At 43.3% G+C, this 14,298-nt stretch overlaps 4 protein-coding genes across 4 annotated transcripts; 1 reads left to right on the forward strand and 3 right to left on the reverse strand.

The window, feature by feature from the left end:
- Window positions 1–126: 126 nt before the first annotated feature.
- Window positions 127–1,892, reverse strand: GGS22DRAFT_172796 (S-adenosyl-L-methionine-dependent methyltransferase). The gene is made up of 5 exons (XM_047962824.1): window positions 1,596–1,892; window positions 1,254–1,538; window positions 1,150–1,200; window positions 559–1,076; window positions 127–489 (listed from the first exon to the last, which is right to left on the reverse strand). Exons 1-5 carry the CDS (start codon window positions 1,830–1,832, stop codon window positions 327–329), a joined length of 1,254 nt encoding a protein of 417 aa, XP_047815104.1. The 5' UTR covers window positions 1,833–1,892; the 3' UTR covers window positions 127–326.
- A 1,181-nt stretch (window positions 1,893–3,073) lies between these two features.
- On the reverse strand, window positions 3,074–4,353 carry GGS22DRAFT_192359 (uncharacterized protein; the record flags this gene model as incomplete). Its single annotated transcript, XM_047965250.1, has 2 exons — window positions 3,074–4,126; window positions 4,201–4,353. 2 exons carry the CDS (start codon window positions 4,351–4,353, stop codon window positions 3,074–3,076), a joined length of 1,206 nt encoding a protein of 401 aa, XP_047815105.1.
- Window positions 4,354–6,068: 1,715 nt separating this feature from the next.
- Window positions 6,069–10,364, reverse strand: GGS22DRAFT_197038 (kinesin-domain-containing protein). The gene is made up of 3 exons (XM_047965925.1): window positions 9,587–10,364; window positions 7,376–9,532; window positions 6,069–7,325 (listed from the first exon to the last, which is right to left on the reverse strand). Exons 1-3 carry the CDS (start codon window positions 10,067–10,069, stop codon window positions 6,378–6,380), a joined length of 3,588 nt encoding a protein of 1,195 aa, XP_047815106.1. The 5' UTR covers window positions 10,070–10,364; the 3' UTR covers window positions 6,069–6,377.
- Window positions 10,365–10,697: 333 nt separating this feature from the next.
- GGS22DRAFT_172800 (uncharacterized protein) lies at window positions 10,698–12,785 on the forward strand. The gene is made up of 2 exons (XM_047962825.1): window positions 10,698–11,005; window positions 11,074–12,785. Exons 1-2 carry the CDS (start codon window positions 10,954–10,956, stop codon window positions 12,591–12,593), a joined length of 1,572 nt encoding a protein of 523 aa, XP_047815107.1. The 5' UTR covers window positions 10,698–10,953; the 3' UTR covers window positions 12,594–12,785.
- Window positions 12,786–14,298: the final 1,513 nt, after the last annotated feature.

Here is a 14,298-nt window from a genome sequence, read left to right on the forward strand (position 1 = left end):
GAGGATGAGATAAATCGATGCGGCGTAGGAGGATGTCGGAATATGTAGCTTGTTGCCTAGGTAAGAAAAGGGGGGTTATAACCTTGTAAATTCCGGAGCACTGATTGGATAAAGGTGGAGCGTCCGAGGGTGGACATATATACCTACCCAATTAAATTACTTTATTTGGGAGAAGGATCTCTATTCTATTTGATATTATCAATGACTCGAAGAGAGCCAAAAAATTGTTCGTGATAGTGATGTACCGAAATACATAGCCCCTTTATTGGATCTGTGGTACAAGATGGAACGACCCCTTATCAACAACACAACATATAGTGCTACCCCTATCGGTCCCATACAAACTCGACAAATGAATACATGGAACCGTTCGGGCGGGTAGCACATATGTACTCGAACCGCGAATCTATTTGATTGAATAGTGTGTGCCACATATCCCAAGTGCGCTGTGGTTTATTCAAAAGCTGTGCCATTCCCATATCGAAATTTCTGTAAAAGGATCAGCCAGACAGATCAATACGAACTAATGATGGATGTCATAATATTCAGGAAACCTACGTATCTCTCCGGGAATATTCGGTATGGTAGCCGGATCGGGGTAGGTCTGGGGAGATCCGTTCGTAAACGATAATCGTTGCCCCCTTTTTTAGGGCTGGAATGAGATTCCGAAGTATCTTGATGCAATCATTATCGGCCAAATTATCCATGGTTGATCGGAATATGTATATGTCTACACTGAGGGGTTGCGGTGTATTGATGAAATCATGCACCATAAAGGTGACCCCGTCTCGAAGATCGGCGGGAAATTGTGATTCGGCCCTCGCAATTGCGTCCGGAAGATCCTGTACGAAGCATTTCATATTTGGGAACTGTTGAGCGACGCCAATTGCGATCTTGTGGTACGATCCTCCGACCTGAACCATAGTACTCCTGTCTTCCCAGGGGATTTCAAAGAAAACATTGTCGTCTGAGATATCGGGCTGGGAGAGGTAGTGCTCGAATCTTTCTCTGCGGATGGGATCTTCTGCGAGTATCTCGTACATGCTCTTGTTGGTGTTGTTCACAAGATTAAACGCCTTCAACGCGAATTAACACAATACATATATGTATCAATAAGCCCCTACGTAGATAGGGCTCGGGTTATCTTACTGTTTCGTTACATTCTTCTGAGTCTGGCCATTTTTCTAGAGCATCCGCCATCTACACGATGAATGAGCACACGTATAAGAATTTTCTCAGGGGAAGGGGTTTACCTTGACCGCCGCGGGCCAAATTTCGTCTAGCTCAACGATAAGCGAGTTACGCGCGGCATCATCACGAGAAAGAATAGCTGTTAAGGAGGAATGCGTGATAACCCCACTCGTTTTCTCCTGGAATAGATAATGGTGGGTGATAGCGTGTCTGATAACACGTTGAACATTTTTCTCGCTAAGGCCAGAAAACTTCGACATAGCCTTGAACGAGGTAGATTCCCCTACTGGGAACGATTTATCTAGTTTGAAATGGAGAATAACCTTTGCGCTGCTGTGAGAAGTCCACTATCAATAACGCGTTATTAGCTAAACATGGCCCCGAAAGAAGTGCAGAGAACTAACATTGAACCTCAAAAGATCTCTAGGCCCAGTCATCAAAGCCCTTAATTCCGTGCAAGCTTCTATCACACAGTTTCTTGTATATTCCATGTTGTCGCGGTCGGGTATGGGTGGAAACCTGGGAGCGTCTGCGTCCAATGAAAGAGTAGGTAACCCCTTCTCAACGAGGAAGTTATTTATCATAAACGTCTTATTTGCGATGAGCAAGGCGAGCTCGACAATCCTATTCGTAGTATCCATGGCCTGTTCTATCCGAGAAAATGAGAATTTGTCTTGTTGATTTTGAATATTTTGTTGTGCCAGGTAAGTAGGTAGGTAGGTAGGTACGCGGAGTGTTCCAACTTGATGCAAGAATTAAGTAAACCCGGTATGGACGCGGGGGCGGGGTGGCGGGGTCACCGTATAACAGCTGTAATTGGGCTGAATTGCACTAGACCCCTTATACATTTAGCGGATTTCACGATAAAATACAGCACAAGCGCAGCAGAAGCGCCACTAACCGCGTCCTAAATGCCCCAAGCAAAATTAATTTTTGAAGGACGATTCGCCATACCTCCAGGGCTCTAAACAGAGCTCGCTAGAGGTGCGCATAGCGCTAGACGCCACTATCACCACAGCACTAGATAGCGACCACCCTTCTATAGGATACCTAGTAAGGTGGCTATAATCACGATGAGATATAATACGATCAATACAGTTGACACATTTATGATGACCTCAATTGACTTTAGTCTGAAATACCTATTCCACGTACCTATATCATGTCGGTTCCTCTCTGGATTGTTGTTAGAGGGCCGTCATTTTACATTTAATGGTCATTGATTTTTTTGCTAGCGGGCTCACCGTGCCTACGTGGTAATCTAGAGGGTCCCTTTCCACCGGCAGGCGGAAATGGCCACATATATATATGAATATTTCACAAGAGCCATTATCGGCTCTACTTAGTTCAATTGCCATGAATGCAGGTCACAGTTCTATTGAAGATATCTGCAAGTACCTAATCTTGTATGCGAGAATGCCAGTCATGTAGTAGCCAGGTACAATTCCATCTCTAGAAACAGCGCAGTGCAAAGGGAAACAATTATCCGTCATAAGAAAGCAAAACGCAACCGTTCCGGGAAAGCCAAAGCCAGATCAAGTAAAACTGTGCATATTGCTTGGAATACACAGTAAGACCTTTCTGTAGATGGCGACGATGACAAGGGGTAGATATTTGCCGATAGACTTCAAATCGTCGAGTCCATATTGCCCCTTATCTTCATTTTCCAAATCAGAACCATTTTCGTAAACAAGCCAAATCCAGAACACCATAGGAAGTAATTCGTAGGACTTTGCGATAAGTCCTATCAGCGCGAGGCGCCGATTTTCAGGGTATCGTTGTCATCTCTCAAACGCCATGCGAATGCAAATAGAGGAAAAAAAGACTTGATGATCCCCCAAGGTCATGATTTATCGAGAATCATAACAGGTACGCGGGCTACCTAGATGTTTTTAATCACCGTGTGTCCGAGTCGAGCGCTGGCGAGAAGGCGCCAGATGCGGTGTCGGTTCTGGAGACGAGGGCAGCGGAGGATTCCTAGATCGCGATCGAAGGGATCGGGCTGAGCTAATTGTCGGCAGAGCAACTCCCAATCCAGCTGATTTAGTTCCACGTCCGGGCGATTTTGTTCGTCTAATGCTACTCGTATGCAGCGGATGGTGAGATCATGTAACCACGGAATAAATACACCATTGACGAGCTTGTCCAGCCACCACTCCGGCGGATACACGCGCGTGCAATAGAGTTCCGCTAGGCCGATATCGTCAAAAGGCTCCAATGCTTCATCAATTAGAATACGAACCTCGGGGGGCGACGCGGCAATGCGGGCTCGGAGCTCAACAACCTCTGGTTCACGCGCTCTTTCTTCTGCCTCACCTACGTTAAGGGTGACTACTCCACTAACGATGGCACGAGCAGTGGATAGTAGGTCAAGCGAGGGGTCCGACTCTTGCACTCGGATCATATGTCCCCATTGGTGGCTGGTTCGGGCATGAGAATACAGCTGTAGATCGTTGGTGACGAATGCGCCAAAATACTTGTGAGGTTCCATGATAGGTTTCGTAAGGCGACTGCGGAATGGAGACTGAGTTATCCATGCTCGCTTCATCCAGATCTCATACAGATGAGCAATGCTGGACGGCTCGCCTGAGTTCATTCCATTGCTGACATCTCGAAAGTTGATGTCAAACTTGGACTGGTAGCGACAAAACGCAAGAGCCAGCTCGAGGCAGGGGACGTGAATAGGGAGATACATTTCATCATCCTGAGTATTGACCTCCATTTGGCCAGTAGATCTATTGAAAAAACCAGCGGGACCACCAATGAATTGATCGATTGTGAAAAAGTCGAATAGCTTGGAGTCATTACGGCGAAAGGCTCGAGCTGTGGAGGGTTGTTTGCACCATTCAATGAAGCCTGGCTTTGCTCTAATTAGAGCCGGATGCGTCCAGTGATGATAGAGCCGAGGCTCGGTTAGGTTGAGCGAGGAGCGGGTCTATAAAACAGATGAGGTTAGTAGACTGTAGGATATATACCGGTATGAGACAGTAGTGGTTTATAATGACTTACAGTTGGTCTGAAAATATTACCACACACAACACATATCACCGCATGGTCGCAAGTGGTGCTGGCATGATACGGGTTTGGTATCGGATGCGGCTGCGTTGGCAAGAAGCGTGGTCCGGTGGCACTTGGCTGCACCAAGGGAAGAAAGGTTGCCATAGTGGGAATATTCACCTGGATGGGAATACAAGCTAGGCTGCTAACTGAGTTGTGGATATCAAATTTTGATAATCATATCAAAGGTCTTGTATGTTGTACTATCTAGAAGTAGGTGTCTTGAAAAGAACGAGGTTGAGACTGCTTGACTTGAGAGGTAAAGTTAGTCCCGTGACTTGTTAAAAGAGTGAGAGAGCTGGCGAGGAAGGTAACAAGGCACTCGGTGCTTGACATGCTAGGAAAGTCGGGAGGTGGGAAAGGAAATATGAAAAATCGGCCAGAGCTATTTGCCTGTATATTTTGATGCGGAGAACGAAGAGTGACGGAGAGAAATGTAGGAAGAGAGGGCAGAGACTCCTGGAGATAGAATGTATTGAAAGCATGAGCGATATGGGTAAGGAGGGTGATGAAGATAGGGACCCGAGCTGTTGGAGGTTGGAAATTTAATAGTGATATAAAATACTTACCCAGATAGTTATCTTGTAAATAGAGAAATTTGAATGAGAGTGACCACTCGGAGAAAATGGAGGAAGGAAGGAAAATAGTTGTGGTTTAGAAAAAGGAATGGTTACAAAATGAAGAGAGGAGATAGATTAAGGACTGTAGAGGGGAGGAGACAAGACGAATTGAAGAGATATGAAAACGAGATCGAAAACTAACCTGGTGGCGGTCCTGTGATATACAGAAACAAGAGCGAGTGTGGAAGAGAAAATGGAACTGAAAAATCAAAGAATAGTCACTGAAGGTAACTGGGGATGTGGTGAGGAAATCTGGTGGAGGAGGGTGGTAATAAAGGTGAAAACGTGAAGTGGAATTAGTTATTTACATGTAGTACAAAAATGACAGTAGTAAGCTTCGAGGGAGAGAAGAAGAACAGAGAACGACAAGTAGGTACTAGGTAAGTACCGAGGGAAAATAAGGAGGGATCGTAGATTTGGTGATGATGAATATGAGTGCACCTACGTCCGAATTATTATTGCAAATCTAAAGACGTTTTAGATAACTACAGCGTAGGTGGGAAAGTCGCCTCTAGTGCGTGTGCCTGTACGACCTAACGGCGTCCCGACACCTAGATGGTGGAATGAAGGCCCGGGCCCGTCGTGCTTAGAAACGTATGAATATTCAATGAAAGTTGAATCACTAGGGAATTTCAATTTGTAAATGACATATCTAGAAAGAGTTTTAACGACATGCATGTTATAGTCTAGGCAGCTTGAAGTATGCTTTGGTACAATCAAAGAAGTATCATTGGAGCGACTTACATACCCAATCGTATAAAGGGAGTAAAGTAAAAATTCAAAGGAAACTGAAGGGAATATAGTGCAACACTATGGCATATGGAAGAACAAACAGTTAAGCTTAAAAAACGTACCGTCACCAATCTTGCTCATGTTATGTCGTAACACAGACCCAAACTACACGGCCCAAAAACTCTATCATGTGATTAAGATTAGAAGTGGATGGGACGAAAGAACCTGACCGGGTGGCTTCAGGGCATTTAAGTGTGGTACACATAGCGAGTTACGCCCTGACTATCTTATGCTCTTACCACAAATCCTCACTTTGCTCCTCCGTAGCTTCCTCAAGTATAGCAGTATTCAAGGAATGATAGGGGTAAGGTATGTAGGAAGTCTACAATAGGTACCTAGGTAACAATATCATTTAATGCTTAAAAAGCAAGCAAGCATGTCCTGGATCACTTCGAATGGTACGAATAATCAAAGGAAGGATTAAAATGTAATACCATCATCTTTGCCAATGGCAAAGGCTACTAACAACAGGGGTATCTAGCACACAGGCTAGGGCAACCGACCGAGACGAAAGAACATGCTCCAAAAAGAGCATGTCGAGTCGAAGGTCTGATCGCCCTACACCTTATCCGACAAGAACCGAATCGCCCAAACACCTATTCCGTAGCCAACTCCAGAGAACCCCAACCGTGCAAATGCCTACTATCTGCGGAGTATTATAATAAGACCCCCAGACTTTGCCCCCAATAGACTCGGATTACAACTGCCACGGCCTTTTTAGTTCAGTCGTGGGCTCTTTCTTCTTGCGATGCTCTGCGAGAAGACTTCCCTACCACCTCCAGGTATCACCGACGAGAGAGGGGGCGGTGGCATATTCTCTCGACCCTCGCTAGTCATCGTCCTTCGAGTCACCTTGGATGATCGAGTCGTCCTACTTCTCTTAAAAATAGGCATCGTAAAATCCCCATCAGCATTCGTGGTCGCAGCCGGGTCTGCCAGTCCTGGACCAACACCAGCACCGAATTCGTGGATTGTAGCGTTAGCACGAGGGTCAAAGTTTAGCGAGCCTGCCGTGTTGAGATTGGGGTGGACCTCGCGTAAACTCATCGAAAGTGGGATCTGATCGCGATCGGAAGGCTGCAAAGCATGGTCCGATGTAAAACGCCTTGACGGCGACCGATTTTCCGACAAAGATGAATCTGCATCGGAAAAGACCTTAGCCTTGCTGGGTGATACCTCGCCGTTCAGCTTTTTGATTAGATCTTCGTGTGCCTCAGTTTGTGGGAGTGCCGTGGGATATTCATATGCCTTCTTCTGCGGTGTGTCCCCGGTCGGCTGGTATTCCTGCAAGGCGGTATCATTTATGTCCTCTCTAAGCGTAGCGAGAGGTCGACAGATAATTTTCGGAATGGACTTCAAGGAGCCTTCAGCATCAGCAACATCAGCATCCATCTCTGAGCCAATGCTCTGGACCCTTGAATATGTCTTCTTGAAGTGCTCCCCAATATTCGCATACGAGCCTTCGACAGTCTGAGATAAATATGTCACTGAATCGGAATGGCTGGCATGATGAACCTCATTTTGAGAACGAGCACGTGTGACAAAGTCGTCTAGAGATGTCATCTGCTCGTCGAGATCCTTCATTTGTTCATCGACGACTCGGACGGTTTCAGCATGTACGGACATGGTTGTATCTTGGATCGAGGTACTATGCTTGTTCGCGGCCTGTGCCTCAATTAGTACTAATATAAAAAAACTTGGGCGAGGTATCTTACCGTCCAGTCATCCTTTAGTTTGGCTTTCAAGATGTCCCGCGAGCTAGTAACTTCCTCAAGAAGCTGCGATTCCTTCTTGTTCCAATTATCCATCCCCTCAGAGTATTGTGTCATACTACCTTGTAACGCGGTATTATTCTCTTGTACGCTCTGCCGAATGGAACTTGCTTTGTCGGCCAAGCGTGATTCCTGGGCGAGGGCTTGGGTATTGATCAGGCTGGTGATTTGTGCTAGAAGCTTTTGGCGTTCCTCGGCCGCCTGTCGTCGTTCTTCATTGATGACCTCCTGCAATTCCGCTGAGATTGAGCTATTTGACTGGACAGCAGTCTCGCCTGCATGCTGGAGTTGCTCTCTGAGAGCGTCAGACTCCTTCTTCTGAGAAGTTATGTGCTTCAACAAGTCTTCAAAAATTGACTTGAAATCTTTGCCCAGGGTAGAATAGGAATGGTGTAGTTGATTATGGAATACGCCTAGTTCACTGAGGACGTCTTCTGCTATTCGTTCTGCAGCGGTTGCAATGGCTTCGAGGCTCTCGCCCACCCTTTCTTTGATGTGATCTCGGACTTCCTTGATCTCCTCTAGTACATCGTCCATTTCGTCCTTGGATTGGTTTTGCTGCTCCATCAACTCTCTCTTAGATTGTGCAAAAAGCTCGAGATTCTCGTCGAGAAATGTTTGGGTAGAAGTGAGCTTTTCTAGCTCTCCTTGTACGAAGGAATGCATTCGGTCCGAGATAGTCGATATGTGTTGTTGTTGCTCGCTACGAAACGTCTCCACACGACTTTCTACGAGCGATGTTACATCTGACACTTGATCTTGGGCGGATCTCCAGGTCGACCGATTCAACGATTGAAGGTCCGACTTCCTCTTATTCTTGGCATGTAAACCTCCGACATCCTTGACCGTTTTGCTAATGGTGCTGATAAGTTCTCCGCCGACCACATGCATCTGTTCTTCGGTGTGTTGGTGTGCTTTGCGAAGGTGAGTCTCCTCGGCAAGACTTTTGCGGGTTGCTTGGAGCACAAGCTCGGTTTGATCGAGGATATCTTTCGTCTCATCTAGTTGAGTCTTGATAGAATCGTGTTCCTTCTTCAAGCCCATAAAGTTAGAAGTCACGGAAAGGAGTTCTTGTCCTTTATTTCGTAGGTTGGACTCGAGTGTCTCAATTTTCGCCGCTTGTTCGTCGTTCTGAATCCTACGGGACTCGCTCTGAGCAGTCATCTCCTCATAGCCTTCATTCGTCAAATAGACACCGTTACGTTGACGTGTAACGATCAACTCGCTCCTAAGTCGTTCGATCTCGTGCGTCAACTCTCTCAGAAGGGTCTCCTTGTTAATTCTTTGATTGACTTGTGGTTTGTTACGAATGTTCTTTGCTCTAAATGCATAGTCGAGCGTCGAGATAGTTTCTTCGAGGTTGCTCTTGGCTGATGCGATAGTGGCGATGATGCAGGTCTTAGTACGACCACCAAGAGAGTCTTGTAGCAACCTGGTCAGTTTAGATTCTCGATAGGGTATGTGTGAACTTCGATCGACCAGCGCGTTGATGACTCGGCCTAGAGTGAGCAAGCTCTTGTTGATCAGTCCGGCCTCGGCAGCTCTCTTGTTCTCGGCTCCAGATCGTTGAATATTTTCGCTTCCAGCAAGATCCACCAAATTCAATTTGCCCGCTGTTACATAATCCTCCCCATCTTCTCCAGTCTGCTTGACACAAGCCGTGATCGTGAACACAGTGTGACTTCTACTACTCAGGTCATTACATTTGGTGGCGGCTACCTGTCGCTTCAAACTGCCATCCTGCAAGAGCTTGATGCCTTCTGACGCGTTCTTGATGTGGGATTCTTGCATTCCCTGGACGACTGTTGTCGCGTGACCCTTGCGCGACGTATCATCGAAAATCTTCAGCTTGGCGGTCTCTTCGACGGAGATTAAATCTCGAAGTTCTTCATTGTATAATTCGATAAAAGAACACTTGACGAAACTATCGGTGTCCCCCGTGTCTAGCCTGTTGAAGAGAGAATGGAGAACTCGTGGAATGATGCCGGCATCGTCGGAGAGAATACCTAAAGTTTCTGTCATGTTTCCTGACATGGTGTATGTTTTGCCGGTACCAGTTTGGCCATAGGCGAATATAGTGCAATTGTATCCTCCAAGCATCTAACGAGTTGTTAGCCATTTATTTGACGCAATAATGTGCCGTGTTTGACATACCTCCTCTAGGATGGGCTTTACGACATCGTCATATATCATACTCTGGTCTGCGGCCTGGGAAAAAACACGGTCGAAATTGTAGGTCTTGTTGCTTAGGGCAGTTGGCCCCATGGATAGTTCGACCAACTTTCCCTTTACACCTTCTGTCGAAACAACTACAGCGCTGTTCTCGCTTACTTCTCGTTCGGTACGGCCTCGACATCGAACGACAACATCGATGTTAGTCTCTACAGTAGTGTCTACTTCAAAGTCGCGTTCCTTGCGCTTGGTTCCGGTCGTAGCAACAGATGATAACGATTCGGCTGGAGAAGGGGCTGCGGTTCTTGCAATTCTTGAAGCGATAGTGGCATGATGATTGTGAGAAGGATTCCGAAGTGATGATGCTCTGTTTGAGGGAGGTCTGATGCCAGTACGGCCGGCAGCACCCAAACGCGCGCTGGCAGCCGTGGAGGGCCTTTCGCTCCTTTGAGAGCGGCCCTGCATGGTGACAGTAATTCAATGGAGAGGGGATATTGTAAGCTACTATTCAAGCTAACGAATGATGAGTGGCCAATCGATTTCAAAATACCGTCAAAATAGACTAAGGTGAAATGGGAACGAGAGAGAAAATAGCAGGACGAGATTGTAACTCAAGGGGATGTTGAATTAATTGTTAGTTCATAAGGTCCCTCAAGGTATGTCTGGTATCGCGTCGATGCAATAAGTTTGTGGAGAGATGGAATTGCGGGATAATGTAAAGACGGGGATGAAGGTTGATAAGATTTACAATGAACAAGCATAAGACGCGACGGGGAGTTGTAACCTTACCGCTCTTGTGATTTCCCTCTCAATTTTCGGCGGAAGACCCACTAAAGAATCAACAGAGAGTACTTCTGTTGCCGTGACAACCCGTTTAGCTCCAATAGGCGATGGGCGGGGTACAAAGCTGTGGTACCGCATTGGGTAAGCGTACCTCATGATGTATCTGCGTACTTCCAAAATTGGTAAAGCTTGAATGTGCCAACATGCACGCGCAATGTGCCTGACCACCCCACATCATTATCTGTCTTATCTGCTTATCTAACGTATCAAATGACGTCCTATCTCAGCGCATCTGACAGCCTCCAGCCTTTCTCCTTCTGCGCTTGCGGAGTTCGGCCTAGACCAAATGGCTTGACGACTTGCCAGCTTGACACAAGGCAAACTTATCTAATTACATCACCTGCACTTGATGCCGTTCTGACTGTATGTGCACGCATCTTAGCAACTACATTTTGCTCTTCATGGATTCAACCGGAGCTGGTTGACTTGTTTGACTCATGCGAGTTTAGCAACTCATATTGTATCAACGTCTTTGTCAAGATCAACATCAGAATACTTAGTTCAATATGTCTATATTTACGGCAGCCCTTCATCCTAACGTTGGCTTAGGCTTCCTTGGTAAGTATGGATATCTAGCAGTATAGAAGGCAATTACCACAAGAATACTAATGACTGATCATCTATAGTACTTGGTGCTTCGCTCCATGATATCTTGACACGTCTTAAAGCCGAACCTCAACGTTTCCCCAAGCTAGATCTTACCTATTCTGCGACTCAGCCTGTCACGGATCCTGTCGTCCTAGCCCTTCCCGCGAACGGTGTACGATTACGCTTCGACGGTCGGGAGCAACGGCTCCGCTTAATCGAAGTCACCGACTTTACCAAGAGCCGTATCACCTACCAAGAAAAAGATATCGCCAAACCAGCACAAGGAACATTAGGGTCTCCTAGATTAGGTGGCGATGCTACAACAGGTCCGGCATTCAAGAATATCTATCACCGCCTGTTTGGACCAACCTATGCCGGAGAATATATACCTCCAACAGACTCGGGGAACAGCAACGCTGTAGGAACGTACATCTTGTCATATCCTGGCGTAGCATTTAGCTTCCCCTTGCCGAAGTCCGCTTATTCTCCCAATAAGGATGTGGTTTCTTTGCTATCTTCGTCTGCAAGCCAAACAGCCAGTTCTGTGGCGGTATTCAGTGGGAAGTCTTGGGCTCACGCCCGGGAGACGCTTTGGGACGAAATTCTCCCTAGCGTCAAGTCGACATTTCTGTTCAGTAAGAGTAAGGAAGTCGTCCCTGATGAAATATCCCTAGTCAAGATACATGGTGGTGGAAGGCTTCAGTTATTCAAGAAATGGACGAATTCGTCGGTATGGATTAACTTAGGAGAGACCACGCCCCAAGATCTGGTGGCAGAACTCGGCCCACCCGATGCCATATATCGAAAGAACGACCAAAGGATGTATATCCACAAGACACGCACTGCAAGTCACAGCAGGTCAAGATCTAACGGTGGCGACTATAGACGCCCAGATGATCTAATCGACACTGATCAATCTTCAGCCCATACGGGTTCCGAAGACTCCGAAGACGAAGCTATCGAAGATGAATTTATTGGAAACGTATCTGGGGAATGCTTCTACAATTATTTCTACCTAGGATTTGATATTTTGGTATCGCCGCCTCAACCTGCTTCACGGACACCACCGTCCCAAGTTTCTACCCTGAATGGCAAAGAAGTCCCTGGAGAAAATCCGGTCAAGAATGGTATGGCAGACCGATTGGTGGCTACTAAAATGGTCCTTCACGCGAATGTGCCGGGTTCGTACCCATTCAACCGACACCGACGCTGTCGTTGGGAGATTCAATATCTCGTAACTGATAATTCGTCCAATATCTTAAACTCCGAAACCCCGTTCGATGATATAGAGGAACGGCTGAGGGAGGAGTGGAAGAGCACGTATTCGTCGGAAGAGGACGCCAAAAGACGCCAACGAGGAATGGTGCTGAATAGAGGATGGGGAGATAGTCCTGGGAGCAGCTGCGAATTCCTGGGAGGCTGGGAGGATAGCAGCGGAGGAGTCGCTGCAAAGAAGTTTGACGGAAGCGAAGATTCTACAACTACACTATACGGATTCCCGGGGATGGTCTTTGAGGTTTTGAAGAATGGGTTTGTTAGCGCGGTCACGGTTTATTAAGTTTCTGGGTCTGTGCATCGGAGTTATTACTCATTCACTCATATCATTCAGCAGAGGAGAGTTAGAATATTCATAGGAACTTGAACGGCTAGTCTCGTTACGATGCCATATATGCCATAGCTCGAGTGCGTCTGTCGATTCAGCATTGTGATTTGGCCGGCCGCATTCCCTTTCTGATTATACCCCTCCCTCTTCTTCTTTCTTTACTTAATTGACGTCACTTCAGTAAGACCACAGTCTCGACCCAAGCGGATGCAGTGAGCTAAGAGGTACCGCACCTAGTATGTGTATTAATCTATTCATATGGATAGGTGGTAAATTCATGCCGATAGTATGGGAGTAACTGCGTCGGTCTCATGTGGTTGATTGATTGATTGATTGATTGATTTGTTTAACGTTTGAGCGAACGGGTGTGGGCTTCTTTTCGTAACCTTCTTAAAGGTATAAAACGTGGTAAGCTTTATTATTTATTTATAAAATATTAATAATCTTAATAATATTATAATGCTAAATCTTATTTTAAGGGTTTAATATTCTTTAATTAGCGATTATTATTTATCGATCGGTTTAATTTTAAGTTTTTTCGAAAAAAAGTTTTATAAATTTTAAATTAAAAAGTTAATTTAATAATTAATTATAAGGTTTTATTATTTATAATTTCTTTTATAAAATTTTATTATTTTATTTTAAAGTTAATTCGTATTTTTTTACGAAAGTTAATATTATTTTTATATTTTTATTATTTTTTTTTTTATTTTTTAAAACGTTTATATAAAAAAAATCCATAAATAATTATTAAATTAATTTTATAAAAGTTATAAGTTTTATTTTTTTTTCGTTTTTATTTTTTATTTTTAATTTTTTTCGTTTTTTTATATTTTTTTATGTGTAATATTATTTTTTTTTTTTAAAAAACCGGGTATATTTTATTATAAAAATTAATAATTTCGTAGAATTTTTTAAATTTTAAAAAGTGTTTTATTAATTACGTTTAATATTTTAATTTATTCGATAAATTTTATAAGTTTAATTTATAAAATTTTATCGGTTAATTATTTTTATTTTATTTTTTTTCGTTAAATTTTTTTTTTAATTTTAAAAATTTCGATTAATTTTTTTAAAAAGTTTTTATTTTTTTATAATAAATTATATATTATAGCTTTTTTTTTATTTTATTTTTTAAATATAATATATAAATATAATATATTTTAATATCGTTATAATTAAATTTAACGTGATATTACGAATAATTTTTATATGTTAAAATAATATTAAAATATTAATTTAATATTTTCCTTGGTAATTATAAAATTTTAAGTTTTTTTTTAAGTTTATAATTAATTTTTATCGTTAAAAATCCGTTCGATATATTTACTTTTTTTTATTATTTAATTATTAAAGTTTATATATTAATTTTTATTTAATATTTAATTTTTATTATAATTAATTTCGAAGTTAAATTTATTAAGTTTTTTTTCGCTTTTTTTTTAATTAAATAATCCGTTATTTCGTTATTTTTAATTTTATAATATTTAAAGTATTATTTTAAGTTTATATTTAATGTATTTATTAATTTATAAATTATTATAAATATATTTTATAAAATTATTAAAACGTTTTTTTAAATGTTTTAAATAACGGTCGTATTATTTATATATAACGTTATTATTATTTTTAAAAATAAAATAATAGTTTTTTTTAATTT

The sequence above is a fragment of the Annulohypoxylon maeteangense genome (assembly GCF_022496945.1).
Source record: "Annulohypoxylon maeteangense strain CBS 123835 unplaced genomic scaffold GGS22scaffold_20, whole genome shotgun sequence".
NCBI classification, from domain to species: domain Eukaryota; kingdom Fungi; phylum Ascomycota; class Sordariomycetes; order Xylariales; family Hypoxylaceae; genus Annulohypoxylon; species Annulohypoxylon maeteangense.

Bases quoted from the DNA above. Each gene is read 5' to 3' on its own strand.
- GGS22DRAFT_172796 (XM_047962824.1), bottom strand. From the start codon at position 1,832: ATGGATACTACGAATAGGATTGTCGAGCTCGCCTTGCTCATCGCAAAT. The intron at 1,539-1,595 runs GTTAGTTCTCTG...CGTTATTGATAG, and splicing joins GAGATCTTTTGAGGTTCAAT to TGGACTTCTCACAGCAGCGC. The intron at 1,077-1,149 runs GTAAGATAACCC...TTCGCGTTGAAG, and splicing joins CAGAAGAATGTAACGAAACA to GCGTTTAATCTTGTGAACAA.
- GGS22DRAFT_197038 (XM_047965925.1), bottom strand. From the start codon at position 10,069: ATGCAGGGCCGCTCTCAAAGGAGCGAAAGGCCCTCCACGGCTGCCAGC. The intron at 9,533-9,586 runs GTATGTCAAACA...ACAACTCGTTAG, and splicing joins TAAAGCCCATCCTAGAGGAG to ATGCTTGGAGGATACAATTG. The intron at 7,326-7,375 runs GTAAGATACCTC...ATTGAGGCACAG, and splicing joins AACTAAAGGATGACTGGACG to GCCGCGAACAAGCATAGTAC.
- GGS22DRAFT_172800 (XM_047962825.1), top strand. From the start codon at position 10,954: ATGTCTATATTTACGGCAGCCCTTCATCCTAACGTTGGCTTAGGCTTC. The intron at 11,006-11,073 runs GTAAGTATGGAT...GATCATCTATAG, and splicing joins CGTTGGCTTAGGCTTCCTTG to TACTTGGTGCTTCGCTCCAT.